General features: G+C 40.4%; 2 protein-coding genes across 2 annotated transcripts; one reads left to right on the top strand and one right to left on the bottom strand.

Annotated features, from left to right (window-relative positions):
* Nucleotides 1-427: 427 nt before the first annotated feature.
* GPX8 (glutathione peroxidase 8 (putative)) lies at nucleotides 428-4,359 on the bottom strand (the record flags this gene model as incomplete). The annotated part of the gene is made up of 3 exons (XM_082497071.1): nucleotides 428-686; nucleotides 3,275-3,536; nucleotides 4,153-4,359. 3 exons carry the CDS (start codon nucleotides 4,357-4,359, stop codon nucleotides 523-525), a joined length of 633 nt encoding a protein of 210 aa, XP_082353197.1. The 3' UTR covers nucleotides 428-522.
* Nucleotides 4,360-6,283: 1,924 nt separating this feature from the next.
* On the top strand, nucleotides 6,284-26,938 carry CDC20B (cell division cycle 20B; the record flags this gene model as incomplete). The annotated part of the gene is made up of 11 exons (XM_082498012.1): nucleotides 6,284-6,295; nucleotides 6,862-7,078; nucleotides 8,705-8,826; nucleotides 12,653-12,752; nucleotides 15,470-15,580; nucleotides 17,006-17,202; nucleotides 18,128-18,222; nucleotides 20,285-20,513; nucleotides 22,334-22,459; nucleotides 23,185-23,302; nucleotides 26,790-26,938. The coding sequence occupies 11 exons, from the start codon at nucleotides 6,284-6,286 to the stop codon at nucleotides 26,936-26,938; spliced, it is 1,476 nt and encodes a 491-aa protein (XP_082354138.1).
* Nucleotides 26,939-27,542: the final 604 nt, after the last annotated feature.

The raw sequence follows: 27,542 nt of genomic DNA, 5'->3' as shown, positions 1-27,542 counted from the left end.
AGTAATTTTTCTTGATAGGATATTGCAAAGCTGGTGTCTTCAGTTGCATTTGTCTCTAAAAACCCCAGTATGATACCTCTGGGTCCCATGTCTTTCAGTCAGGGCAATTATGTGTTAATGGAATATCAAAATCTATTTGTTACTGGTAGATGGGAAACAAAACTCTGCTGTGCAAACACTGAGTAATTTATCAACAAATCCTCTTCCTTTTAGCTATCTCCCTGCTGGTGACAATTGTAATCAGCTATTGTCAGCGATTTAAAGAAACATTCAGGAACTTTATGTAAATTGAAGGTCCATCCCTGCAAGGTACTGAGTGCCTTGCCATTCTCAGTAACCTCGGTGGTTCTCAAGGCCATTGCAGGAGCCAGTTCAACATTAGTAGACATACTGTAGCTGAAAATACTAACCCCAAAGAGAAGTAACATCACCTGATAGTTTAGCTTCTAGCAGCATTTCCCAGGAATGTTGTAAAGCTGTGTACCTATGCTGTTGAATGGATTCACAGCGTGAATGGCTTTTTCAGAGGTCTTCCCTTTTTTTCATGATAATCTGTCTGATCAATGATGCTACTTCTGGCTTGATACTTTCTATGGGCTCTTCAGGTCTCCAGAATTTCACTACTTTACCCTCAGGGCTGACAAGGTACTTCCAGAAATTCCATCGAGGCTCCTTCTTTGAAGAATCTGTAGGAATGGTATCAGATCATTTTAGTGACTTAGACTTGCATTGTTTCATTACCCTGCAGTGATTCTTCAACTATTTATGCTGAAGTAATCCCACTTTGTTCTTTGCTGGTAGTCTGGGCATGGATTTACTTGTTGGTGTTAATGATCTGAAAAGTGGGAAGTGAATGATGCTCTCCCCTTCTTGTGAAAATGTTTAAGAGTTCCTACTTTTACTACGCTCCCCTTCCTAGGGAGGAGGATATGCATACTCATATGGGGCCATAGGAGGGCTGTATACTCATTTGGGGAATTCCCAGTTTTATGTTGGTTTAGGGGAAGTAAAATGGGAACAGGAACTCATACTAATGATGGCTTAATTGGTCTGCTTTCATCCCATGAGGCAAATCATTTTGCTATCATGAATACCTGGCAAGATAATTTCTGAGATCAAGGGGCTATCAGAAAACTGTGTGGCTCCTAGAGGAGTCAGAAGCAGTTTCTTGACTGGCTTTGTCCTTGGAGAATCTCACAGGTTTAGAGGGGAATTTCTTTTTGAGAGAAGAACCAGAAGAAAATTCTAGGAGATTTTGATTGGGGAACAGGTGTCCAGTGGTGAACAGTGCTGAACCCTACACTGATTCTTGGAAGCAATGGGTTGAATTTTGCCATTGGACTACATTTGTAATGTCATGACTGTAAGGGGACACCATGGCATGCAAATTGGTATGGTTAAAGCTCATGTCATGGAGGCTCTGGTCCAGCTAATAATTATATCTTTGAGTTGTTGTATCTAGGATCAGTCTTGAAGTAACATAACCCCATCTCTTTCCCATCTTCTTCCGGTGTTCCTTAATGCATATGAATAAGTCATACAAAGTACAAACACATAGGAAGCTGGACATTATTTGAGGACAGGTGAGACCACAAACTGTGCACTGGCCCAACAAAATGCCTTACTGCTGTGAAAGCTCAAGAAGCAGTTATGTAAAGGCATTGGCACCTTGTTTATGCTGCCAGTGGATTCTTTTTGCACTAGACTGACAGTGCTGCACAAATTGTAGCTAGCAGTCACAGTCACAAGGGGGCGTAGCATGTGAATGTTCAACCTGATTGTCACGAGCTACATGAAGAAAACAGGTGCTTCTTTAATTGAAGATGCACAGTAATTTCATGTGAAGCAGAGGAATGCAGCGAAAGAAAGACCTTATTCCAAAATATTTAAGTACAAGAGCATCTTTCTCCTTCTTGTAGGTGAACAGCATGTCAAATAAGAACCAACTGAGTGAATATGGCTGTTCTTTTTCTGTATAGGTATTAATGTCTGATACCGATTGCACTGGTAATTAGAATCTGGATTCATCCCACTCAGGTGGTACCTATGTGCTGTAGTCTCTATAATGAACTGAGAGGCACCTCCAGTAATTCCACTGGACATCAGAGCAATGAGGCTTTACCTGAGGTCTTTGGTGAAACGCCTAAGAGGAGGTAGGAGGAAACACAGTTACAGGGACTACACTGACCACTTAAATGACTCCTAAATGATGATTATTTTCAAGTACATAAAAGGTATCACAGTGGACATGGCAAGAAGCAACAGACAAGTGGTGCAAGAAAGATTTCATTTAAATGATGAAATAGCTTTCTGACAAGAGGAGCTGTGAAGAACTGGAATAGACTGGGAGGTTTTGGAATCTCTCATACTGTGATAGTCTGGAGAAGCACACGCAGTATTGATTTGCGTAAATGTGATCCTATCTTGGGGCAGGGAGATGGAATACAGGTTTGGGCCTTCTCCTACCTTATTTTCTAGTTAAAGTGATGTGATAGAGAAGGGTTATGTTATAATTATCCTTTCTTTCATATATCAATGTTTAGTATGGGTCAAAGACCTGACCAAAGCTCAGGAAAATTCAGAGAGGCTTTTTAAGTTGGCTTTGGGTCTGTGGGCTCTTTGGTCAACTGAAGAGAGTTTCATTTTGCTTGTGAGAGTATGAGGCTCCAAGTCAGTAAATGCTTACTGTAGCAGGAGTGTTTGTGTAAGTGGGTTTTACAGGCTGGGCCCTGAAGTTCACAAGACAAATTAAGGCAAATCAGTGATTATATATAACTACAGTATATATAACTATAGTATATAATCCTGCTTTGCAGTACAGTTTACATAAAGGTGGACACAAGACTTTACTAAAATGGGAATCTTCTCATCTGCATGTGTTTATCTTCCAGTAATTTTAAGACCCCCTCATAGTTACATTTTTGTCCATGAGAGAAATTGTTTTTCACCAAAAGTCACATAACTTGAAATGGGATTTTGTAGGTGGGAGTCTTTGCACTCAAGATTATACATCCACAAAATGGGTATTTCTAGCTGGGCTGGTCACAGTAGGCTGTTTTTATAATCAGTGGGAAGAAACGGATAGTTTCAAGGTACAAGTCTTTAACCCTATTTTTGATATCCACATTGAAATGAGATCAATTGAATGCTGAGTGCCTGTATCTTTCCATAGACTATGAAAACTACAATGTTTCCTGACAAACAAACTCAGACTGGAATTTAGGGAGAATAACATGGTTACAGGCAGCTTGATATATAAAAGAAAAACAATTACCTATTAGAAATTTAAAGGCAGGCTCTGCTTCTGATCCTAGGATCTTGATTTTGTGGAAAACAGGGAAGGTTACTCCATAGTTTCCTCTGGCAAAAGATTCTATTTCCTGGCTTGAACTAGGCTCTGATTCTCCGAACTGGTTGCAGGGAAAAGCCAGCACAGTGAAGTGGGAGGGACCAAATTCTCTGTGTAGTTCTTGCAGTGCGATGTAGTTTTTGTCTGTGTGTTGGCAGTAACTGGCCACGTTTACAACCAAAGTTGCCTTCAGAGAAATAAAGTTATGATAGTAAAAAAAAAAAAAAAAATAGAGATGGTGTAGGGATTATAATTAAGTCTTAAAATGGCATCTCCCACTACTATAATTATTCCTGCCTGAAGGCTAAAATTCATCTGTCTGATCATAATTGCATTAAACAGATAAGGATGATAGCAGCTTAAGACATTTACTTTCAGGCAGCCTGTTTTAAAAATCCAATAAATGGACAAACTTAAACTTACAGCTTTGGTTAAATATGAGCAAGTAAAAAAGCAGATATTTAGGACAGGCACTAAAATCATATTTACTAGATCAACTTCCAGAACTTAACACACTACCATTCTTAACTAAGATTAACATGCACAAATTTTATTGTTAGGCTGTATTGATTTATAGTAAAGAATATGAAACCCCATTTTTCTTGATTTATTAGATCTGATACTTAATTCCTGGAGCAGGCCTAGATAAAATAAGTTTATCTCCAGCTTACTGTTTGAAGAACAGGAATTTAGCACAAATCTCTGCTGAAAATTCTCATAACCAAACTTTTTGTTAACTTACAAATGGAGACCTATTTTTCAGTAAAGATTCAGGACAAAGACACAATGAAGTTGTAACTTACTTTCCCTCTGTACTTCTCCAAGGAAACGATCCTTCCTCTTGAATCCTTGACTTCAAAAGAATAAAAATCTTTCATTTTAGGTTTAAAGAATCTGAGTTGCAGCAGGCAGAGAATGGCGGTACACAAAACCATCGAAAGAAAGACAACAAAGACCCTTGCTTTGGGCACTGAGTATTTCAGCGGATAGGAAGTTGTGAGAGGCTCCATTTTCGAAATCTTTGGACAGGAGCCTGGGCAGGCCTGGAATGTGAAGGAGGAGCTGAAATATGAAACTTGCAGTTTGCACTGGAAAGAACAAGCTGCTCATTTTGTCCCTGTTGCAGAAGTGGCTGTTTCATTTCATAGTGCTTCTGCTGGGCTTCAGAGCTCCGGGGTAAAGTACAGAAATCTCTTTGGCTGGGGAAAAAAGGAGAAATGAATGAATAGTGTGTTCCCATCACCTAAGGATGCTGATTGCTCTGTTTAACTGACCTGTGTGGGATACTCCAGTGTTTGCACACTGTCTTGAGAGAGGTGCTTTTGTGGGTCTGTGGTGCATCTCTCGCACATCCCCTGGGTCCCTCAGGTGTCCCTAGCAGAGCTGTTCAGCAGCAGGCACCTATGCTATCAGACAGGCCTGGAGAAGCAGTTTGGGGCCAGCTGTTTAGGTAGGCCTCTGTCCTGCCTCTTATCAGCTCCTGTGGGATCACAGGCAGCTTTGTTGGTAAAACATCCACATAGGGCAGAGAAAAACTCCTTGTTTATAGGCTGGCATAAAGGCAGGTAATAAAATTATTTTTTTGTAATAGAAGGGGCAGCTGATGATGTAAAATAGGTCGCTATTTTTATTGCTACTGGCTAACTGGCAACTAGCTGTGTTGAGGTGAGAAGATGAAGGGTCTGCATGAGAGAAGAATGAGTTACCTGAGAATCTCAGCTGTAAGCCAGGCAGATCCAGTGGTGTTTAGCTGAGACAACTGTGAAAGACACTCTGAACTTTATAGCCACACAAGTCTGGTGTCTTATCTGTCTTCATTTTATTATTTTAGATTTTAAAAATGTTTCCCTCTTGCTCTTGGTTTCTGAAGGTACATCAACATGTAGTGGTTACAACTCAGTTACAGAAAAAAAACTAATTTTTCTGTCTTCTTTCATGTCTTCCCTTACTCAGTTCTTCCCTCTTTGTTTCTGTCCATTTGCTATTACCTCTTTTCCTTTCAGCATTCAGGATTTTGTTTTGTCCTCCTCACATTTCTGTTCTTGGGCTTTTCTAAGCTATTACTTGTCTTTCAGTCCACGTTGCTTGTCAGTCTCTGTTAACTTTCTTTTCCTCCCAGTCCAAACCACCTTTGAAGAGTGATTTCTGTCTCAGTTGTTTTTCTTTTCACTCTTGATTTTTTTTGCTGCACTCAGAGGCTACATTTTAAAGGATGAAAATAGAATGGGACTTTCTTGAAGGTGAAACCTGGAATCTAGGGGTCTGTTGCTTTTCAGTGACCAATATTACATCAACTATACTTGATTTGTAGAATATGATAGTGGCATGTTCAACCATTTCTATGTTCTCTAATGGCTAAGGTCATGTTAATTTTGTTTAATAAGACTATATATAGAGTTTCACACAATTCTACATAACAAAGAGATGCTTGGGAAGTATTGTGAAATTTCAGTATTTGTATGGGTGTTTCCTGTGATCTGCGGACATGTGAAGTTTGATGTCTGCCTGGCTGTGAGGTGTGTGAGCATGGTGTTTTGGTGGTGGGGACAGAAAAGGCAAAGATTCCTGTGCTGAACAAAGCTGTACTGAACAAGCAAGCACAGGTGATTAATGCTGATTTTAAAAGCAAATTTGAATGTGTTTGATTTCAGAAAATTCTTGCAATATCCTGGTATCTAAGTTATGTCTCAACATCTTGCAATTTGCATCTAATATTATTTCAAAAATAAAAAAAAGAATGACAAGACAATATATTATAAATATTTGCTGGAGTACCTAGTAATGATCCAGAAGCCTATTACACTTGCTGTGCTTCCTTACAGTTGTTACTTTCACCTAAAACATTGCTTTAAAACTCTGGAAAACAAAATCTTACATTTCAAATTTTGATACACTCTTATGTTTCATGTTTTGCTTATGCAAATTGCTCTATGAATGAGTTTGAAAGTAAGAACTGTAAATCTGTCATTTAACCTTTATTTAGTATGCCTTAATATATTAAAAGTGTAAGATTACATACCACATAATTACATGAGGAAGCCGCAGTGGTGGTGAGAGGATTCAGCAATCAGAAGAGATCTAAGTCCTCCTTCAGGTGAAGATCAGAAAACCATTCTGGTTCCAGGCAGCCAATGTGTGGGTTTGCCCAAATGCCCATCTTTCAGGAAAGACCAGGCCCAGGATCCCACACGACGTGGCTGCAGAAGCCATGGGCCTTTCAAGCCAGTGCTGTAGACTAGCGCATGACACGCAAATTTAGTGTTTTCTTCTCTGCCACAGGCTTTCTGTGTGACAGTTGGTTCAGAGGTACTTATCTGACCAGAAATAATTGTTTATCCCCCCCCCCTCTTTCTCCGTCCAGGTTGACTGACTGCTGCAGCCACCCTCAGCACAACATCCATTTCCATGGCCTGCTCCTCTGAGGCGGCAGAGGAAAACCTGAAGCAGTGTGAAGGGGCAGAGTGATATTGTCATGACTAATTGTGGCGTTTTGTCTCCTTTCACTTGTGCAGGTCCCAGGCTCAGAAAGGACTGCATACTCCAGGTTTAAGAGCTCCATTAAGAGGAAGCTGGCGGCCAGGGCCCCGGTGGCGAGCAGCCCTATGGTCACAAGATGGCAGCAGCTGCACGCCAGAGGCGGCGCAGAGGGGCCGCGCGGGGCCCGCGGCCTGGCCGGTCTGTGTGCTTCTGGGGGAGCCCAGCTCATCAGCGCACCTGCGAACGCTCCAGGTCAGACAGAGAGCAAAGGAATTTTTTCCTATAGAGGATGGCCTCAGGCAGCCACTTCTGAAATAAGCCAGAGCAGGGAATTAGTGTAAGGAGTGGGTTGGTGTTCCCCCGTGTCCGTTGCCAGGGGCTTTGAGCATGGCAGTCTGCAGCAGCAGCGGTCTGTGCGGAGCTCCAGAGGCAGAGCAAGCTCAGGGCCAGCGTCCCCTCAGCAGGAGTACACTGCTGTCATGGGAGGAGAGCTGGGCCTGAGGTTCCTGTTAGCAGTGGGGAGACAGGCTAGGGCAGCAGGTCTTACAGACAGCTGGCATCAAGGGGGGGAAGGGAAAGAGAGAAAAAGTCTCATCCCCAGCCAAGCCATGCCTGGTGCAGGCCAGTCTTTTTTCCTCTGTGGTGGGGGCTGTATTGGCATGGGTTTAAGTTGCACTGGGCTGTAACAGTGCACAGGGTTTGTTGCTGCTGCTTCGTATCTGGAATAGTTAGCTGACAGGAGAGCAGGAGAATTCATACAGGTCTCTCTCCTGCCCTTCCTTCTGCGTCTTCTTTGCCTTACCACAGACCCAGCCGTAACTGCAGAACTTGGACCAGTCTGCATGCCTGGATGTGGTATAGCGTACGCTCACTGAAGGAGAGGCTTGCCCTGTGGTGGTGTTTCTCCAATGTTTAAAGGTTCAGATATTGACAAAGGGACAGCGGCTAAGGAACAGTCGCACTCAATTCACCTTAGGGAGTGATGTACCTGAGAGCATTAGAGAGGTGATATACCTTCAGAGCGCAGATCAAACTTTCAGTACTCTTGACTTGGTCTGGAGAACTGACTCTCGCGGTGGCTGTTTCTGTTCCTCAACACCAGAGGGAGCTGACGAAAGGTTAAATGAGCCTTTCAGCTCACTCACTGCTGCTTCCAGCAGTGCTAGGGGAAAGTGGGGTAGGGTTTATAAAATGCAAATACAAGAGCTTCCTGGGAGATCTAGAGAACTAAACAAGGCTTATTTATTGATTAATAATTGAAATATTTAGAGAGCAAATAAAAGATCCTGTTTAGTTTTCAGAATGTGTTCCTACAATGCTATCTATACCTGTTGGTCAGAAAGAGCAATTCTGTCTTTTGCCAAGCAGAACACTAGAGCTGTTAATAATACATGCCCAGCTCTAGGAAACTGAGGTTCGAAAACAAGGTGAAGTATTCCCTCCTTCAGTTTCTAGAACAGAAAGTCCTGCATTCTCTGTTCACTGGCAGTGGTGAAAGCATGCATGGTTCTGGGAAGTCAGATACTGATTTCCTATGGGGTAGGATCCTGTGTAACCAGTCAATAAATCTAAGGCTGGATATGAGCTGCAGCAGTAAACAGGCACACTTTATAAAAGGAGTGATCAATCTGACCTTTTTTAGACACCTCTTTTAGGATAAGATGAATAGTGCTGTAGAAATGTATCTTTCTCTTCAGTGACAAAAGGAAAGCAGGGTGACTGGTTCAAATGTCGGTATTTGCATCGTCCCACTTAGTGTGTCAGATCTGCTTGTAGAGTACTGCTACTACGAAATCAGTGCTACTCTGAAAAGTATTTGACGAATATCCATGTGTGTGGTTTTTAAAGGTATTGTTTCCATTAAAATTGTTTTTCCAGTGACACCTCAGGTGCCTAAGAAACTCTCCATCATGAAAACTGTTGTGACTTTATCTAGCAGTCATGCTGCAGCAGGCTTGGAAGGGAGGAATAATGTGAGAGCTGAAATAGAAAAGAAACAGGTGAGTAATGCAACATTCAAATACAGAGGTAGGGTTATTTACTTTCCTGGCTTTTTTTTTTTTTTACCTTATCTTTGGCCTGGAATCTGTTATGGTGATACTACCTTATTGACATGGAGAACAATAAAAAGAGGAGGTCCATTTAGGAAATGTCTTCTAGAGAAACGTGAGGAGCAATTGCTTTGTCACTTATTTGATTCAGCTTTTCTCCCCTTCCTCCAGGCTATCGTCCTGATAACTAAAATAGAAACCAAGCTAATGAAGACCTCAAGATACGTTTGTTAACTCTGAGGGGAAATGTATATTGTAAAAAATACACATGAAAAACATGAATGAGTCAGTTTTACGCTTACTTTAATAACCACTGTGTGTGAAGAAGATCACTTCTTCAGTTGTGCAGGATGTAGCTATTCATTTTGTCACGTAGACAGATGCTATGACAAATTTGCCAAAAAGTATCTCTCTGAGAATAAAATATGTTGCCATGACAATAGAAGTTCAGATTCTTAGCCAAGGATGAAAGAACACATGGAATCTGCTTAACACGTGGAACAAAGACTTCAGATCACTTCCCATTTAGGTGTTGCTTTCTATTGCTGTACACTTTACTCCTTAATTTTTCCTAGGGGACACTGAAACACCATTTTTTTTTTTTATTTTTAGACATTATCCATTGCTTTTTGTTCACCTTTAAACCTGTGCTCCAGTCACGCATCTGTTTCTGTTTGCTAATGTCTTGAAAATTGACTTCTCATGTTAAGCATGGTGATACTTGTCTGCATTAGTAGAAGTTATTACCATAACCTTGTACTCAAAAACAGCTCTCTATTTTAGTGCTATCTAATTGTGACTGTTTATATAGTTGTAAACTTTTAGTCAGTGACCGTGCTTTTTCTTGTGCTCTCCTTTCCTTGATTGCACCACTTGCAAGGTCAGTACTGAAGATGCCGATAGCTGTTTTCACATGACTACTTTTTTGACCGTAACTGTTGAGTTAAGGATGTTTCAGAGATGCATACTCAATGTCCTTGCTCATGGTGGTTTATAATCCTTAATTAATATTATTGAGAAGTTTCTATGAGTGTATCAAGATCAATTTCTAAGAAAAAGGTACTGTCAGGACAGGTGGGCTAACAGGCTTGTTGACTGATATATTCTAATAATTGTACTCTTGAAGGTCATTGGATGTTGGAAAAAGACCGTGTTTTTACATCATTCTGGGAAACCTGGTCCTTGGGGCAATCACTTTCCTTTCTAAATAAGCAAAATAGTCTGGAAAATTCACATTTCAACAACAGTGCTTCCTCCATGGTCTGATTGGAAAGTCTGTGAATTTTAGACTTGTTATAATACACAGCTCAATGGGTTTAGAAGGCTCCTGGGAGACCTTATAGAAACCTTCCAATACCTAAAGGGGGCCTACAGGAAAGATGGAGAGGGACTCCTTGTCAGGGAGTGTAGTGATAGGAAAAGGGGTAAGAGTTTTAAACTGAAAGAGGGTAGATTTAAATTAGATATTGTGAAGAAAATTTTCACTTGCTATGAGGGTGGTGTGGTGAGGCACTGAACAGGTTGCCTGGGGAAGTTGTGGAAGCCCCATCCCTGGAAGTGTTCAAGGCCAGGTTCAATGGGGCTTTGAGCACCCTGGTCTAGTGGGAGTGTGTCCCTGCCCATAGCAGGGGTATTGGAACTAGATCACCTTTAAGGTCCCTTCCAACCCAAACCATTCTGTGATTCTATGAAAACCTCTGTCCCCATCTTTCTTACAAGCCCCCTTTAAGTACTGAAAGGATACAATAAAGTCTCCCCAGAGGCTTCTCTTCTCTAGTCTGAATAACCCCAACTCTCTCAGCCTTTCCTCACAGGAGAGTTTCTTCGTCCCTCTGATAATTTTTGTGGCCCTCCTCTGGACCCATTTCAACAGGTCCATGTCCTTCCTATGCTGAGGGCTCCAGAGCTAGATGCAGGTCTCACCAGAGCAGAGTAGGGGGACAGAATCACCACCCTCGACCTGCTGGCCATGCTTCTTTTGATGCAGCCAAGTATATGGTTGGCTTTCTGAGCTGTGAGCACACGTTGCCGACTCACGTCCAGCTTTTCATCCACCAGCACACCTAAATCCTTCTTGGCAGGGCTGTTCTCAATCCCTTCATCCCCCAGCCTGTATTGGTACTGGGGGGTTGCCCTGAACCTGGGTACAGGACCCTGCACTTGGCTTTGTTGATATGAACCACGTGTCAGTCTTTCATCTCTACAGTGAATTGACTTACTTAGAATTAGATTGTAATTTACAAGCAGGAATTGAGTTAAAACTAAGATGTTCAGAGTTCTACATCAAGGACCACAACCATTTCCTAAAAGTATGATGTGGGGCTCTTTGAGATAGCCCAAGTTCTTCATAAAAGCATTTGGAAGTCAGAAAATCTATGAATCTTCCTAGGTATAGTAATTAATGACTATTTAATTTGTGCTGTCTAGTAGCATAAAGGGATGGGATGCATTGAAAAAAAAAAAAAATCTTCTCACATTCCAGTGAATGTGTGTGGTCTCTCTGTGGGCCAAAAGATTACTTCCTTGTATACACAGTTGGTTTTCCAGAGAAACGTCTGCACTTACTTTAGAGGGACATGGATCCAAGCAATCTGATTAGCTCTCTGCCAAGTTGTCTGTATAAGTCATACAGAAGGTCCCTCTCAAAGCTGAAGCCTGCTGTAGAACAGCTGGGATATATAAAGGATGAACACTTTTTCCAGCTATATTTTTGTAAGATGTTTCTTATCATGATTGCAGCAGGGTTTTGAAGAAGAGTAGCACTGAATGTGCTTGGAAGGATAGATTTCACAGACATTGGATGAAGAACATACTAATCTTGAGTGGCTGGTAAAAACATCAGCTGCATTTCCACTTGACTGTAAATAAAGAATTACAGACCAAACAAACAACTGGCATCAGAGCATTCAACTCAGGGATGTTGTGAAGAAATGCATATTAGTAGGGATTGGTGAAGAGATTCATATCCTGTGTAAGCTGATGTGAGCATTTGCCTGAATCTTGGCTAAAGGCCTAAGCTAATTTTTTTTTTAAAAAAAGAATAAGTTCCAATAAAAATCAAGTCTGCCTTTTCTTATCTTTGTCTGCTGCATCATCTGTTTATTTGCCACCCAAGGAAATGATAAAGTAATAAAAAAAATCTCACTCCTCTGAGACACCTTGTATATATTTTCAGTTTCATAATATAATTCTGGTTTAAGGAATGGGATCGTGGAGTCCAGGCTCTGGGACCCTGGTTTGAGAGAGGACTGACATCCAGTATGTCTCATGCTGGAATCAATAGTCCTGCAGTGTATGCACCACAAAACTGGTCTTCCCTCATAGAGCAAGCTTGAGGCATCAGACAATGTCTGTGTGCAGAAAACATGGAATTGTATGCTGGTAAAATTAGCCCGAATGCCAATTCAGAAGAGGAAAAGAGGGCATTAAGGTTTGGCAGGTGACCTGTGGTAGTACATACAGATGTACAGGGCCTATGACCCATTCCACTGTTAAAATGGCCTTGTTCAGTCAGCTTTGTCAGAGTTTGTGTGATTGTTAGCAGTGAATTGGTGTTTTATGGAAGGAGAGATAGTGGCTCAAGGTAGAGCACATGATTTGGCCACTGCTATTCTGTGTTTGTTACTGGTCTCCCATCCAAGAAACAAGCTGTTTTGAAACTTTTATGTAGTGAATGTTAAGCCCTTTGATGGGAGTTGTGTTGTCCATGATGCTTACATACAGTTTTTGACAGATTTCTTCATTCGATCATGTTTTCACTTCAATGTCTTGGCAGAAATGTCCTTCTCAGCTTCCACTGGTCCAGGAGATTGGATATAGCATTGCAGAAAGTGGTGACATGAAGGTCTGTGAAAATACCAATTGCACCTGGAAAGGTATGCTCCAATATAGCAAATATTCTCATGCACACTGAACAGTAAGATATAACAGGCTGCATTTATACTGGAAAAGCAAGTGCATCTACCTGTTACAGAATAATATAAAGTGGCTGAGATCTATGCTGCTTGGGACTACTTCTAGAGTTCCCACCGCCTGTGAAGAGATAGTATTCCACCTCTTCCAGTGTGGTTAAGCTCTAGTATTCTACCTGGCTCTCCTTTGGGCCCCATATAATGCATTAGTGGCCTGAAAACATTAATTTCCTTTCGGCTTTTCAGATTCAGAACCGTACAAATAATGTGGGGTTGTGCTGCAGAATGGGCACAGGATATGTGTCATATGGACCGTTGGGTACATGAGAGTGCAAGACATGCAGAGATGGTGGGGTCTTGTTGCTCCTAGCTGTAGGGAAAGATAGCTGGAGCAAACTGTCCCTAGCACTGCCTCTGGTTTCATCTGTGAGTGAGTTGGTTAATTTGCTCCAAAAGATATCCTGGGAATGAATGAGCATAAGGGAGTGTGAATGATCAGGTGACTGGAAAACAGGTGGGATGTGAGGAGCTAAACTGTGAAATAATACAGATGTTCCCAGTTATTTGAGTATGAGGCAGTTCATTAAATATCAGACCAATATTTTATTGTGTTCTGTCTTGGAGAGATGATTTATTTCGGTGATCTGGCTGTTTCTGGGTACAATGGGTTTTTGCCAGTCAGGGCCTGATTTGTGTTCATGTAAAACAGGAAGAAATAGCTTCTTTATGAATCTGAGTTCAGCTCCTGTAGAAGAAATTTGGGGCTATGTGGTAGATTTATATATTTCTTTGTTGCTCTTCTCCATGCAAATGAGGCTTACTTCAACAGTAAGTAGCAACAGTACAGGGATTAATCACAGTGGGTTTTTTCTTGATGGCAAATGAATATAGGTATCAGGAATATCGGGTTTTATTCCACCCACCCACTTGTTGATCAAGTGGTCTGATGTGACAGTACTGACTACTTACCACTTCCTGGGTCTCATTTTGAGAAGAGACACAAGCTTGAGAGAGCCAAAATTCTATCAAAATTCGGTGATATCTACTAATATCCAAACAAAATAACACAAAATGGTGTAATGAAGCTTAATTTCTACTAATTAGAAAGCCTGTTATGCACATTCATGTGTCTATGAAGTAGGTGAATAGATCTGAAAGCATGATCAGTATGAATTTGGGGTAGATGAATTACTTATGAGAGAAGAGAAATCTGAAATGAATTACAGAGAGGATTTCATTGTTTGTATCTCACAGCTCAATACCAGCTACCAATGTTAAAGAAGAAAAACATTTTCAGAGTTTTTCAGAAGCATTGCCATTGATCCAACTATTACAATTAAGTGCCTTAGTTTTCCTGAGTTGTCTTACTTGGCTGGGTTCAGAAAGGTTAGGTAAAGTTTTAAAAAATAACAAAAAATCTATATATTAGAAATATAGATTTTTCGTAGAGAGAAATCTCATTTCAGTGACATTAGACCATTTTAGGGTTAAAGTGCGGTGTTACATATCCCATTGGGCAGGTCTGAGAGGGTCATTCCTGCAAGCCTGCTTGATTATTTACTGCACAAAATTTTAGATACAGAAGAAAAACACTATGGCGTGCTTCTTGCTTATCTTCAGTCTTTATTTGGGGGGAGAGGGGATACCACAGCTGAGAGGGGAAACACTTGTTGTCTGGCAGAAACGAATTTTGGATTAGGGGGAAAGATTGAGAACAGCGTAGGGAAAGACTGTGTGTAATAAGTTCTCCGCAATTTGTTATTGGACTTCCGTATAGGATGTCTATGTGTGTATTTAAGTTATAGAGTACAAAAACTGCCAGTAATGAAATGTTTTGAACAGAGGAGGTTAGTTACAGTGAAAAGTAATGTCTTCTGTCCCTGAAACTTTTGATACTCATTCTAAATACCCTTCTCTGGAGAATAATTCAAAAAGGAAGTCAAAACACAGAGAAAAGTGCAGAAAAGTGGATCTCCAGCTTTCTGCTCTGCATGTTACATCAAGATAATTTCATACACATAAAAATCTAGCATTAAATGATTCATAATGCTAATGATCTGCCTTTTTTTCTATGATGTTTAGGAGTCCTTGCAGCATAGTGTAGACAATGACCACAAAGGATGACTCTTCTGCTTGCTTGTACTTGTATTTGCTTTTGTTTCTCACTTATGTGTGGTCACAGGCTTAGTGTGCTGTGATCAAAGTGTATGTGCTTTGAAAACCTTTTCCTGTGGTTAGGTATTGATGGGGGAGACCTTTTGGTGGGAAATTAATACCGGAAAGCAGAGAAGTTAATTGCTGTATGAGGGCATTTTGAAGTGAGAGAACACATATGAAATATTCTGGCACTAACAATTTTTGACAGAAAACTAAGGTGAAAAAGAAAAAAAAACCAGAACATCCTGTATTGAGCTGTAGTACAATTTAAACAAAATATAGTGGAGCCTATTCTCTGTTGTAGCTGACTAACTCTGTGGAGGCTTGAAAGAGGTGGTAAAAGGTGGCTTTCAGCTAGTTTAGCATGTCTAGTGTTTTGGGCCTACCTGGGATAAATTAGACCCTTCTGGCCTCCTGTGGACCATGGAGAGACAAATATAGTGAGACTGCGAAAGGCTTAGGCCTGAGAAAAACTGGAGGTGTTTTGCATTACTGATTTGTGTGTGATGAATCTTCAAATACAGGGTGCCGAGAGGGGACCCAGAATGAGTTTAGAGCTGTTACCATCCTGAAGCCTTCCATACCATTGGAGCCAGAAGTGAGGCTTCATATTACTGGCTTGCACAATGATTACTGTAAGTTAATTTCTCCTGTGTGGTGTTTTTTGCAGAGATTGGGTATTATGTTTCAGGAAAGATGCTGAAGGTGTGTCCCCTTCACATCAAATGGAAACTCTGCAGGACATATGCATGATATAATTTTTCTAATAAGGATGCATTTTTGAAAACTGCCTGTTCCAGGATGGAGACATGACTGATCAAACCCTAGAATCAATACTACCTAATTCTCATGCAGTTTCCTTCAGCTGTAGATCTCAATACAACTTTCAAATCAAACCAATATACTTACCTCGGCTTAATTAGGTTAAACGTTTCGGTGTAAGCCTTGAATATCTAGCAGCCAGTCAACACAGCAGAAACTTTAATGAGAAGTCTTTGAAATCTCTTATTTTGGGAGACATCAGTGACACTTTATGGTTTGTATGATAGATACCTTCTGAACTAAATTCTTACTTGTGTCTTTGGTGGTGCACAGGCAAAAATTAAACATGCACCAGTTGCAGTTGAACACACGTGGATCTCTGGTCTACAGCAGCAAATCCATGTTTTAACATTTCATAAGATCTAACTTGCACCCTGTATGTGCAAGTGTTCGTAATTGCCCTGTAGAGGTTTTTTCAACATATTCTTGCAAGTGTTCATGTGTATGTATGAACAGGACAAAGCTTTGTTTGTGTGATTTACACTGATTGTACACAAGGTATGTCCCAAGACTAACAACACTAATAGAAGTCTTTGGAAGTGATTTTTTAATACTTATTTCTGGCTGCAACAACCAGGACTGTAGTGAAACAGCTGACTGACAGATTTAGCTGTTCTTCAGAGTGGTTTTACCAAAATATCATGTCAGACCTTGGCCTATGGTAACAATGCAAAATGACTTTTAAGCTGCCCTAATTGGACAGCTGAGGATTTTTCTTGGCATTGGAGAATGTCCTGGGTTGGTATTAAATGTTGTGTACCAACTTGTTCTGGCCTACCTGACATAGCAGGCTCTTCTGAGGCTAGTTGCTGTAGTGACTTGCTTTGCCAGGGTCTGCAAGTACAATGCACCCAGAGTCAGGGGCAGTGGAAACAGTATTACATCGTATGCTTGCTGAGCAAGCTCTGAAGATGAGGAGCAGAATTTCCCTAATTCCTTTCTGCTTACCCACCTCCCCCCCCGCCCCCCCCCATCATGTGCAGGGTAAATGATATTATTAACCCAAGGATGTAGGACAGACTAGCATATAGACTCTCCTATGTCAAGACTTTGGATTGTTAGAGATACTGTCCTTCATATAGGAGAAATACTTGCTAGTAATAGTTTCATAGAAGCATTCTCATGAAGTTTTTCCATAGCTGTTAAAAAAAAAGTCTCTTTCCCCCAAACCGTATTCCCCTTACACCGTCCTATTACCTACAACTTTTTTGCAGTAATTTTTAGTAGCTTTCTTCTAGATCTAAATGTACTGGACTGGAGTCCTGAAAATCTCATTGCTATTGCTGTAGGACCTGCTGCACACATCTGGAATGGAGAAACTCTTCAAGCCATTGAAAGCATTTATTTGAATTCTAGTTCCAAATACATTTCATCTCTGGCTTGGATAAAAGAAGGAACTTGCCTTGCGATTGGCACCAGTGATGGAGAAGTGCAAGTACTAGATAATTTACTTTTTTAGTCTTTCTTCATTTTTAGCTAACATGACCACCAGGCAGTTTGATTCTGATTTTTTTTAAGGAAACAAATGAAAAAGATTGGCTAAGCTACAGAAGAACTCTGCTGGAGTCAATATATAGCACTTCCCTCTGTCATGCTGTACCTTCCTGAATGGCTTAGTGACATTCAGTGTTATCTGTATGTGTCCTGGTTTGAGGTAAAACAGAACCAATTTGGCCTAAACCACGACAGTACGTAGTGGAGCCTCTGAAGCCACTAAAAAGATGAGTGAATTAATGATTCAGTTGTCCAGAGGCACTCAGATTTTTTTTTTTCCACCAGTAAGAGAAACTCTTTAATTAAATTATTTTACTCAGCACAGGTTATTTTGTTCTTGTGTCTTTCTTGCTAAGATCACTGTGGTGGTCAATGCCTTGAGAACTCAAGCCAAAACTCTCCTTATGGAGTCACACATCAGAATTTTACTTCAGTCTGATTGTACACTTACCCCTCAGCCTGCTGTTACAGGACAGTCATATAATCAAAAGATTTTTGTGGGACTTTGGCTGAGATATTAGATAATATGGGGACCTACCTCCTGCAGTCCTGAGTCAACAATCTGAAGGTACTGAAGGCCGGTGCTTTCAAGTATGGGCCTCCAAATACTAACGTGTAAATAAATAGCTCTAAAGTCAGAGACGTGCATTCCCTTCAATCCTATCTGACTTCATCACTGCTGATATAGTTGCCAAAATTTGGAAATACCCCTCTTGTCTTACTTGTAAAATAAATGAGCTTGGAGGTTGTCCATATGTCAAATCAGAACGGGGCAGTGGCTTACTTGGAAACAAATTAAGATAAAAAAATCTGTTTTCTTTTTGTTGTTAATTTTGTATTTCTTGGGTTTTTTTTTGGATTTGCAGCTGTGGGACATTAAAACCAAAAAGAGATTGAGAAATATGTTTGGTCACCTGTCTGTAGTTGGAGCTCTGAGCTGGAATCATTATATTCTGAGCAGGTGAGTGGTATAGTGTATTCCCAGAAAGAGTCTGGCTGTTTTTCCTTAGACAAATGTCCCATTTGTTTTAGCTGTTTTCATTGGCTTTTCTCAAAGGTGATTTATCCTGTCCCTCTACTTATCAGCCATCTCAAAAATCACATGTAGGTTTACTGTATGGCAGGAAAGCAGCCAAAGGGGATTTAGCCTGCCTCTTCAGTCTCTGTTTCTTACTCTCCTTCTGGAAAGCTGTCACCACTTGCAGATTTTCACTAGGATGTGGAGGTTGTGGCTCCAGAAATTTAAATTACAGATCTTTCTGAGTAGAAATTGATGATAAAATTCATCTGAACCTATGAACTACAGTTATGGTTGACAGATGAGGTTGCGATAACATTTATTTCTCTTGCTAGGTTTGAAACCATTTCATTTAAAGTTAGGGCAGAGTTGAAATATCTGTATAAGTAGAAAAAAAGGACATGGAGTTAATATTCATTGCTACTAAAATAAGGGCAGCATTCTTACAGTAAATTGCACTGTGGACAATTGATACTTTGGGATTACATACTTATTTCTGTGGTTAAAAATAGTCCAACAACACATCATTGTGAACCTGTAAATAAATTTGGGTACCATAAATTAGCCTGTCACAAAAATTTTGTTGGCTTCTCTTGGTCTTTAGCAAAATAGATGCCATCTTCTGTGTCAAAAAATATATATTTCTTATTTCTTTTTATGCCAAATGGAAAAGTGTTCTTTCAGCCAGGATTCTCAGGAGCCCAGTTCCTTCTCACTCACACCACTAGAATTGCTGAAAACCTTAATATGGCCAACAATGGCAATTCAATTTTGTTTCTCTTGGTCAGATTTTCTGCTTATAATTTAGTATTAAAAACCTATATAAACCTTTAGGAGGCAAATGGTGATGCTTTTGCATAAAATGCATATATTCCCATGTACCTTCATAGGTATTTTCCATAAGATGTGCTTAATATTCACTGGAGCACTGCTTGGTTGGGATCTTTCATGCTTTTGTGAACTTCAAGAGCTTGTCAAGTCCGTAAAACAAGCACAATAGAATGATGTTTCTTTCAGTCAGTCAGATTTGTGTGTGCATTTTTAGACCTTCCAAATCACTTGATTTGCATCTGAAGAAACTTTAAGAGCCTGTATGGCAAAGTTTCCAGTCACTGCTTCCTTAAATTGATCTACTGCAATATGTCAGATATCTGTTTCTCAGACACCCATGAAGATAGTATTTACTTGCTGATTTTTTCTGTGTCATCAGAATAGTTGGAAGTGTGAATGTCTAGCAGGAAGCTCTTCTGTTTTGTCATAGTTTTATTTAGGTAGTATCCTTAGAAAGGCAGGAAAAGAAAGTATGCTGCAAGGTATTTTCAGTATTTTCAGTTCAACTCTACTATTAATGTGTAAACTCCATATCCAGGAGCTAAGCTGTAACAGTAGCTGTGCTTCCAGGCAGGGTATTTCTTGCTGGCTGTAGAACCATGTGTCCATTTCCTAACTGGCAATGAGTGCAACAGTGTCAGGCTGTGCAGATTTTCTTTAAGCCTGGAAGTGGAAGCAAGAAAGGGGACAAGGGAAGACACAGAGTCAAAGAACACACTGTTACTCGCTAGTAAGCCCTTTGCCAGAGCAATGCAGTTTTACACTGCCTCTTTGTTGGGCATGTGGTCGTTATCTGGCCTTGGAAAAAATAATCTTGCAAAACTATTTTTCATGAACAGGAAAGAGTTTACATTAAACAGCTTGACAGTTGAACAGGGTGCAAATGAGTGGCATAAAATGCAATACGTCTTCAGGGAAATGAAAACCATGAGAGAGAACAGGTATTCTGCCTGGCTTGAACTGAGCAGCCGCTTGACTCCTTTCTGTAGCCACCGCCACAGTCAGGGTGTGCTTTTGATAGTTGGTTTGTGTTTCCTTTTACTGAAATACTGCTGTTCTGCAGACACATTTCACTCTGATGTGGTTCATTTCTGAAACCACTGAAGAAACATCAGTGTGATGATGTAGCTTGTTCTCTCTAACATTAAACCCATGCTGTCTTTTTCATCCACAGTGGTTCACGACTAGGATCTATTCATCACCATGATGTTCGTGTTGCTCAGCACCATGTTGGGACTCTTTGCCAAAGCAAACAGAGCATTTGCAGCCTGAAGTGGTCACTAACCGACCAGTTGCTGGCAAGTGGGTCTAGTGATGGTATATTGAATATCTGGCCTAGAGACCCTGGTGTGAAATTGCAGTCACAGCCCCTGAAAACCATACCTCATTCCTCAGCAGTTAAGGTATATGGGGAAGGAATGTCTGCTTTTCTATATTTGCTGTAATGAAATCGCATTGTTGATGTGGACAGTTAAGGAATTTTTCAAATTATCTCACTGTCTTGGTTTAGGCCAAAATGGCTACTGGGGACCTGGGGGACCCCAGATGGGACCGACAGATGCTCCCCTCTACCCCTCTTCAAAGAGAGAGGCAGAGGAGGAAAAAGAGACTTATGAGTTTAGAAGGAACTAAACTACTTTAATGAAATACTAATAATAAAATAAAAAGAAATAATGAAATATATACAAAACTGTATCAAGCTCCCAAGATGACAATTGTCACCGGCTGGCACCGGGGCAGTCCCAGGCTGGACTCAGCAACAGACGGGAACTGGATTCCAGATCTGGATTCTGGATTGGGATCACAGGCAGACAAACAGAATCCTCCTCAGACATCAGCCATTGAAGGAAGAGCTGACCTTTTGATCCCTCAGCTTTTATACTGAGCATGAGGCAGATGGAATAGAATACCCTGTTGGTCAGTTTTGGGTCACCTGTCCTGTCCGCTTCTCCCTGCAAGTGGGACCCCACTATGCTTTTCCGCTTCCGACCCTCCAATGGGGCAAATAACAAACTTGGTTGTCCTTGGGTGTTATGGCAATAAGTATAAGCAAGAGCCTCTCTGCATACCATGCCTGGGCATCAGCTATAAACAATTGGTCTTATCACTCTGAGAGAGTGAACACTCTCTGCACAATACGCAGTTAATTTCATTAGTTAGAAGAGGCCCAGCTAAGAAGCAAAGTTACTGAACAAAACTGGTTCTGTTTTACCTCAAACCAGGACACTCACTGATTTCTACTAGTTTCTTCTCCCCTGACTGTAATTTTAAGACCAGTTGTCCTCATTCCAAGTTACAGGTAAGTTTGCTAGGGCTTTGATCAGGAAATTTTACTGGATTAGTAGGCCTTTGTAAACATAATGCCAAATAGAAATAAAATGTACAGCCTTCTGCTCTGTTTTGCACAGAAAACTTTGGTGACGCAATACTAAGAAGTTAACAAACAAGAACTTTCAGGTTTTCTGAGTTTTGGAAAATTTTCTCTCCTGAAATTATTTTAAATATAAAGTTTCTTTTGCCTTCCTGCCCATATTTTCATGTCATTGCTGGTAGCAAAGAATCTGAAGTAAGAAACTGGAAATGAGACAAATTAGATTCTTCATCTTTATGAAGTCCCAGACTGTGTGGGAGAGAAGACAGGTATCGGCAATAAGAGACAGGGGAGTCCAGCATTTATAAGCTGTTTATCCTCCCAGAAAAGCCTGACGCTGGCCTGAAGCACTGGTATTAAAGTGTCAGAGAGGTTATTGAAATAGGTGGAAATCATTTCTTAGTAGCTTTTCTTCAGGGTCTAGGCCTTAGGCATATCCTGAAAATATCTCACAAGAAACCGGGTCTTTTGTAAGCCCTGTTAGTTACATTGCTTAGGCTTCTGTGATGGCTTGGCTTAAGCAGTAAGACACTATCCTGCTGTGTTCTTCTGGTACTGAGGTGTGGATCTGTGGCCTGTGAAGTGTAAGCAGAGAAACTGGAGTTTTAAGAGCCTATGTGGAACAGAGTAGGCTACTGTGAAGCAATGGCAAAGGAAGCAGCATTTGGAGTTCTGGGATTCTGCATTGCTGCCTGTGTACGGAGGAAGAGCATGGTCTAGGGTGAAAAAAGCCACAGATACCTTCTGGGTACTTGTTGCAGTTCGTTTTTCCAACTAAGCCCTTAAGCAAAATCTACTCTTTTTTCAGCTAACCATCTAGTCTGTTCTGGCATCTATTTTCTTTTTTTTCAGGCTGTGAACTGGTGTCCTTGGCAGTCCAAAGTCCTTGCTACAGGGGGTGGAATGAAAGATGGGATTTTGCGTGTCTGGGACATAAATCATGAGAAAATCATCCAAAGTGCAGCCACAGATTCTCAGGTGAAATGATGAAATGTCTGCATACTTAGGCTATGCTCTTGTATAGCTGTGCTCATTTGGCAAACTCCCACTGACTTTGAGGGTGGTTCTGCAGTCAGAGGAACAGCAGGATTTTCTCTGGATGTGTAATTGTGCTACATTCGGCACTGCAGTGTGTGATCGGCCTCAGAAGCAGTTTGTTTTTTCTCATTCACCACTTCTGTCTCCAGACAGAAGTGATTGAAGAGGAGGTGGTCTTGCAGCCAGACGCTTCTTATCATCTTTTCCTTATTGGCAATAATAGTTTTGGCCAAAACTCTTGATATGGAGAGAATGTTAAGTGGGAGGGAAAATTCCCAGAGTGCTGGGGTGAGAAGAGGTGTAAGAGTTGGAGGGCAAACATCCGTCTCTGGAGTTTGAATATTAGGGGGCAGAGGAACAGATTCTCAGCTGGAGTAAAGCAGCAGAGTTGTTGATTTTCCTCGAGCTATTACAGCTTAGCTGAGGATGTGTTTGAATGGCTTTGATTTTTATACTGGTAGGCTTTTATCATGCTTAGATAGGACAGTAAAGCATTGCAATTCGAAGCATTGTAAGGAATGAAATGATCCTTCTAAATAAGTAAATATTCTGCTAGGACTCTTTCTCAGTAGCTTGTTTAAACATTGTAGATAACATTTCAAATCTACTGAATGATGTATGTTGGCCCTTTCTGAAAATTAAAGCAGAATTTTAAATTGCAATAGATTTGTTCCTTGCTCTGGTTACCCAAAACCAGTGAACTGATGACTGGACAAGGCCTTCCTGGAAATCAGATGAAAATATGGAAGTATCCCATGCTTATCAATTCATCAGAACTCTATGGTAAGTATTCCAGTTAATAGTTCAAACTGTTTCAGTTAACTCTGTCTAATCAGTGTGGTTTTGCAAGTGCCTACCTTTATGCATTTATATAAAATAGAGTTAAAAGAGCAGTCACCTAGACATCCTCCCTCTGCCTACACACATACATTCATGCGCACAATCCTGATGCATGGGATTGTAAAGGTTGATTTATTAAGGTAATAGTGTAAGTTGCTTCTGTAAAATTCCTTGGTTTTAATGATGGGATTCTCTCCTATAATTTCTAAGGCCATCCCAGGTGCAGGATGTGGATTTCCACTTCTCCCTAAGGCTTACTAGGCGTGGACTGAGTGTGCTAATGTCAGGTTGCCTCCAATATATTCTAGGCTGATGGCCTTCTAGATAACTCAGTGGCTCTTAAGTTTTGTAGCTCATCATGGAAGGATACTGAACCAGCTTCCTAATGATGTTTGAAGTACTTCTCCATGTCTTATTTAGAGCTGTCTGGGTTTTAATGAATGATTTTGGCTGTGAAGCAATGCAGTGCAGCATGTTTACCTTGTACCATGCTGACAGCTAGAGGAAGTGAGTTTCCTTGCAGCTCTGTGTTGGTCCATGGAGCTGTAGGGCTACACTACACATGGAAGTTGTTCCTTGCTATTAAGCCTTCTAGTTTCTGATGCTTGCTGTCACTTGTGACCATTAAGTTTTACTTGTTTCACTGTTAACTGAAGCAATCCAATAGAAGCATCTGAAGTTAAAAGAAAAAAAAAATAAATTATTTCCACACAGGCTGCATTTTCACAACTATGGTCATTTTTTCACATTCACTGACAAGATATGGCCAAAGAAACTTTGGATTTTGAACCTAACAGCTGATATTTACAAATACTTTTTGTACCCTATTGCTAAATTTGAAGGCATTTATTAAATTCCTGATTTATTAAATCCCAGCTGTACTGGGATGCTGGCCTTGGAACCAGCAACTTGGGTGGAACCAGTATTTGGTTTCAACGCTAGCCTATAAGAGGAAAGCACAGGAGAGTCAAAACAAAGATGGACAAAAGAGAGTGGGCAGCAGAGACACATGTAGATCTGATTACACATTATCCTTGTGTGATGCTGCTTCTCTGTGCTGCTTTTCCTTCCTTATCCCTACTTATTTATGTATAGCTCTTAAGATTATATCCTGTGATGTTCTGAGAAATGATCTGAAAAATGACATGATAGTCTTAACTGCTGTAGCCTGTAGCTTGAGGTTTCTCAAATCTTTGTAAGTATTGAATATACTATTTGAAATCAAACCTGGATTTACTCTTACCTTTGAGAGTAGCGTATGGTGTAACACCTTTACCATGTTAGTCAAATGCATTGGTAATTTGGTGAAGCTGGAGGGTTACTTATCATCCTGTTTCCTATTCAGCTTACTTGTCTACAAAAGAAAGTAATTTTCATGAACAAAAAGACCAGGTAATTGTTAAACAGATATATTCCTGCTTGTGAAGACTCTTATTACCTTACTATAAGCAACTGATTGTTGGAAGAAATTGTCAATTTATCAAAATATGTTCAGAAAAAATGGATGGTTGATTGTGAGATGGTTCTAAATCAGCCTCAGACACCCTTAACCACATGAGTTTTACACCCAAAGAAATTAACAGATATGTTACTGGGCATATTCAGAACAGAATAACAGCTGAAAGGTTTATAGCACTGAGTCCATTTTTGAGATAGTTCTGATAGAACAATTAGAGTAATTTACTAGAAAAAAAGATTCATTTTGCATGTAAATGTCCTTCCATTAGAGAAGTTGTTGTAGATCAAAGAAAACATACAAGCAAACAAAATATGTAGTTGCTTTGAGAAGTATGGGAATGTGATCTTGAAACAATGAAATAAAACTCCAGCCCTCTCCACTCAGAAAACATGGAAATTAATAATTTCAACCTTTCTGATTTCTCCCCACTCCCCTTCATGTCTTTTTGACTGAAAACTATTAATCAGATTTCAGTCAGTGTTGTGAATAGTTTTGGATGCCTCCAAAGACTACATTTCCAGCTCTTCCTTCAAAGTCATTACAGACACCGAATGGAGACAGTATAAAGAATTCGCTGAGCTGTAAACTCATGGTCTTAAATACTAACAAAGGTCATGTACATTTCAATAACATAAGAAGCAGCAAAGCCTGAAAATTAATCTCTGCTGAAATAATTTGGTGCCATTGACAAAATTCTAGTCACCAGGTTTAGGTGGGACACACATTACTTAGCACTAGGACAGCAGATATTTGCTTTTAGTCACAGTGACTCCAGAGAGCCATTGTAACAGCTTCGCAAAGTAAGGGCAGACTGTCCATCTACAACAGTCCTATAGATCTTCATCAGGTACTGTTGTGATAAGTACCAAAGTTTCAGAGGGCTTTACAATTCCTCACATGTTTATCCTCATAATATTATTTTGAGCTAGAAAAGTGTTCATGGAGAAGTCAGGTACAGATGATGGGAAGACATAGGTCACCTGTAAATACAAGTAAATTCAAGTTGGTCACTCAAGACTTACTTGATACATTCACGCTTCCTTTTAGGATGTGGTTCATCTGCTCTGTTTTAAAGAAGATGCACTATGTCTCAGAGTTTTCATTTTTTCCGCTTGGGTGACTGGCTCAGCTATGTGGTTGTCGGTAACTCACCCAAACAGAGAAGCTAATGGCCAGTAACTTGGAGTAAAAAGCCTTCTAATTTCTCATGCCCCTGCATGCCTAAAAACCTCATAGGTTTGCTCAGCATTGACATTGTGCTAGGTGATACAGGAGAGCAAAAGTAAATACATGTCTCAACAATCTTGCTTTAATAGCAGCCTCTTTCTGCCTTCAGTTCAAATTCAGTTGCTTCTACCGAGGGAGATACTTGTGTAACTAGATCAATGAGTTTTGTACGTTCTTTGTGCTGCTAGACTGGGGTAGCTTCTGGCCTTCAGTGTCTGGCTCCCAAAGTTCACTACAACTACAGACAAACTCAATATGCAATTCTAATAAATTATTCAGTGGGGTCACTGTTAAAAGATCTCCTTAACAGTGATAACTGAGCAGCTGGAGACACTATCTCATGATTGTTGGATCAGCTGCAAAGTGTCTGTGAGGCATGTGAAGCCAGATGGGAAAGCTCAGCAGTGACACACACAACCGCAGATGGGACTGATGTTGTAAATGCAGTGGAGAATCAAGAGTTCAGGTTCAATGTTCTTCTTTGACAGAAATGTCTTGTCAATGTGATGCAGTGCTGGCAGTTAAAGCCTGATCCCTAATAAGAAAACATTGCCTTCAGCTGTTTCTTAGTATGAAAATATTCTATAGATAATGCCAGCTTCCCACATCCTATGCAGCATTTCGAGCTGCTACAGTAAAAGTGGAACAACCCATGCTGTAGGTGGGGGTGGTGAAAGTGAATGGCATAATCGGTGTAGAATTGTGATGTATCTTTGCATTTTTTGTGTGTATTTTATTTTCCAGGTCACAAAGGGAGAGTCCTACATATAGCACTGAGCCCAGATCAGAGCAGGCTCCTTTCTGTTGCGGCTGATGGGATAGCTTGTCTGTGGAGATGCCACGAGTCTGGGGAGAGCAAGCACAGCAGCAAGGCTTTTTCTAATGATTATTAGAGTTCATTCTTGTGACTTCTTTTCCTTGAAAGCAAGTGATTAGGCCATTCAATAATTCAAAATATGTGTGTTTCTTCCAGTGAAAACATGGCAAAAGATAGTACAATTTTTTCAAGAGAAAGCATTTTTCCTTATCAGTCCATCATATCAAATGTTAGTAGCTTGTCTTACTCTAGAGGAAGAATATTCTAACTCTGAAGAATAACACCATATTTATTTTCATTAAAGGAGCAAGCATGGATGGAATCCACTTTGTGTCAAGTGCCAGCACAAAGTGTTAGGTCCTGCATTTAGCTGTGATTCTTGTAAGCAATTTTACATCATCTTAGTGTCCCCATTGGTAACCACATGCCAATTAGTGTAAATTGCTTTGAATCATTCTAAGGCTAGGATCAGCAGACACCAGTCCAGGGGACTGTATTTTTCTATATATCACATAGATCATGGTACAGAGTCTGTCTAAATATTTCTAGAGATCGAAGTTAAATATATAACTGTAACTAAATATAAATGATTTATTGGGAATTCTTTGTTGTTTTTGTAGTGGTAATGATAACTAGCTTAATTAGAAAACTGTCTTTATTGGATTTCGAATTGTTTCCTT

This window comes from Vanellus vanellus, assembly GCF_965231255.1.
Source record: "Vanellus vanellus genome assembly, chromosome: Z".
Lineage (NCBI taxonomy): Eukaryota > Metazoa > Chordata > Aves > Charadriiformes > Charadriidae > Vanellus > Vanellus vanellus.
Note: the sequence above shows the minus strand (reverse complement) of the source record. Positions and strands in the feature narration are given on the sequence as shown.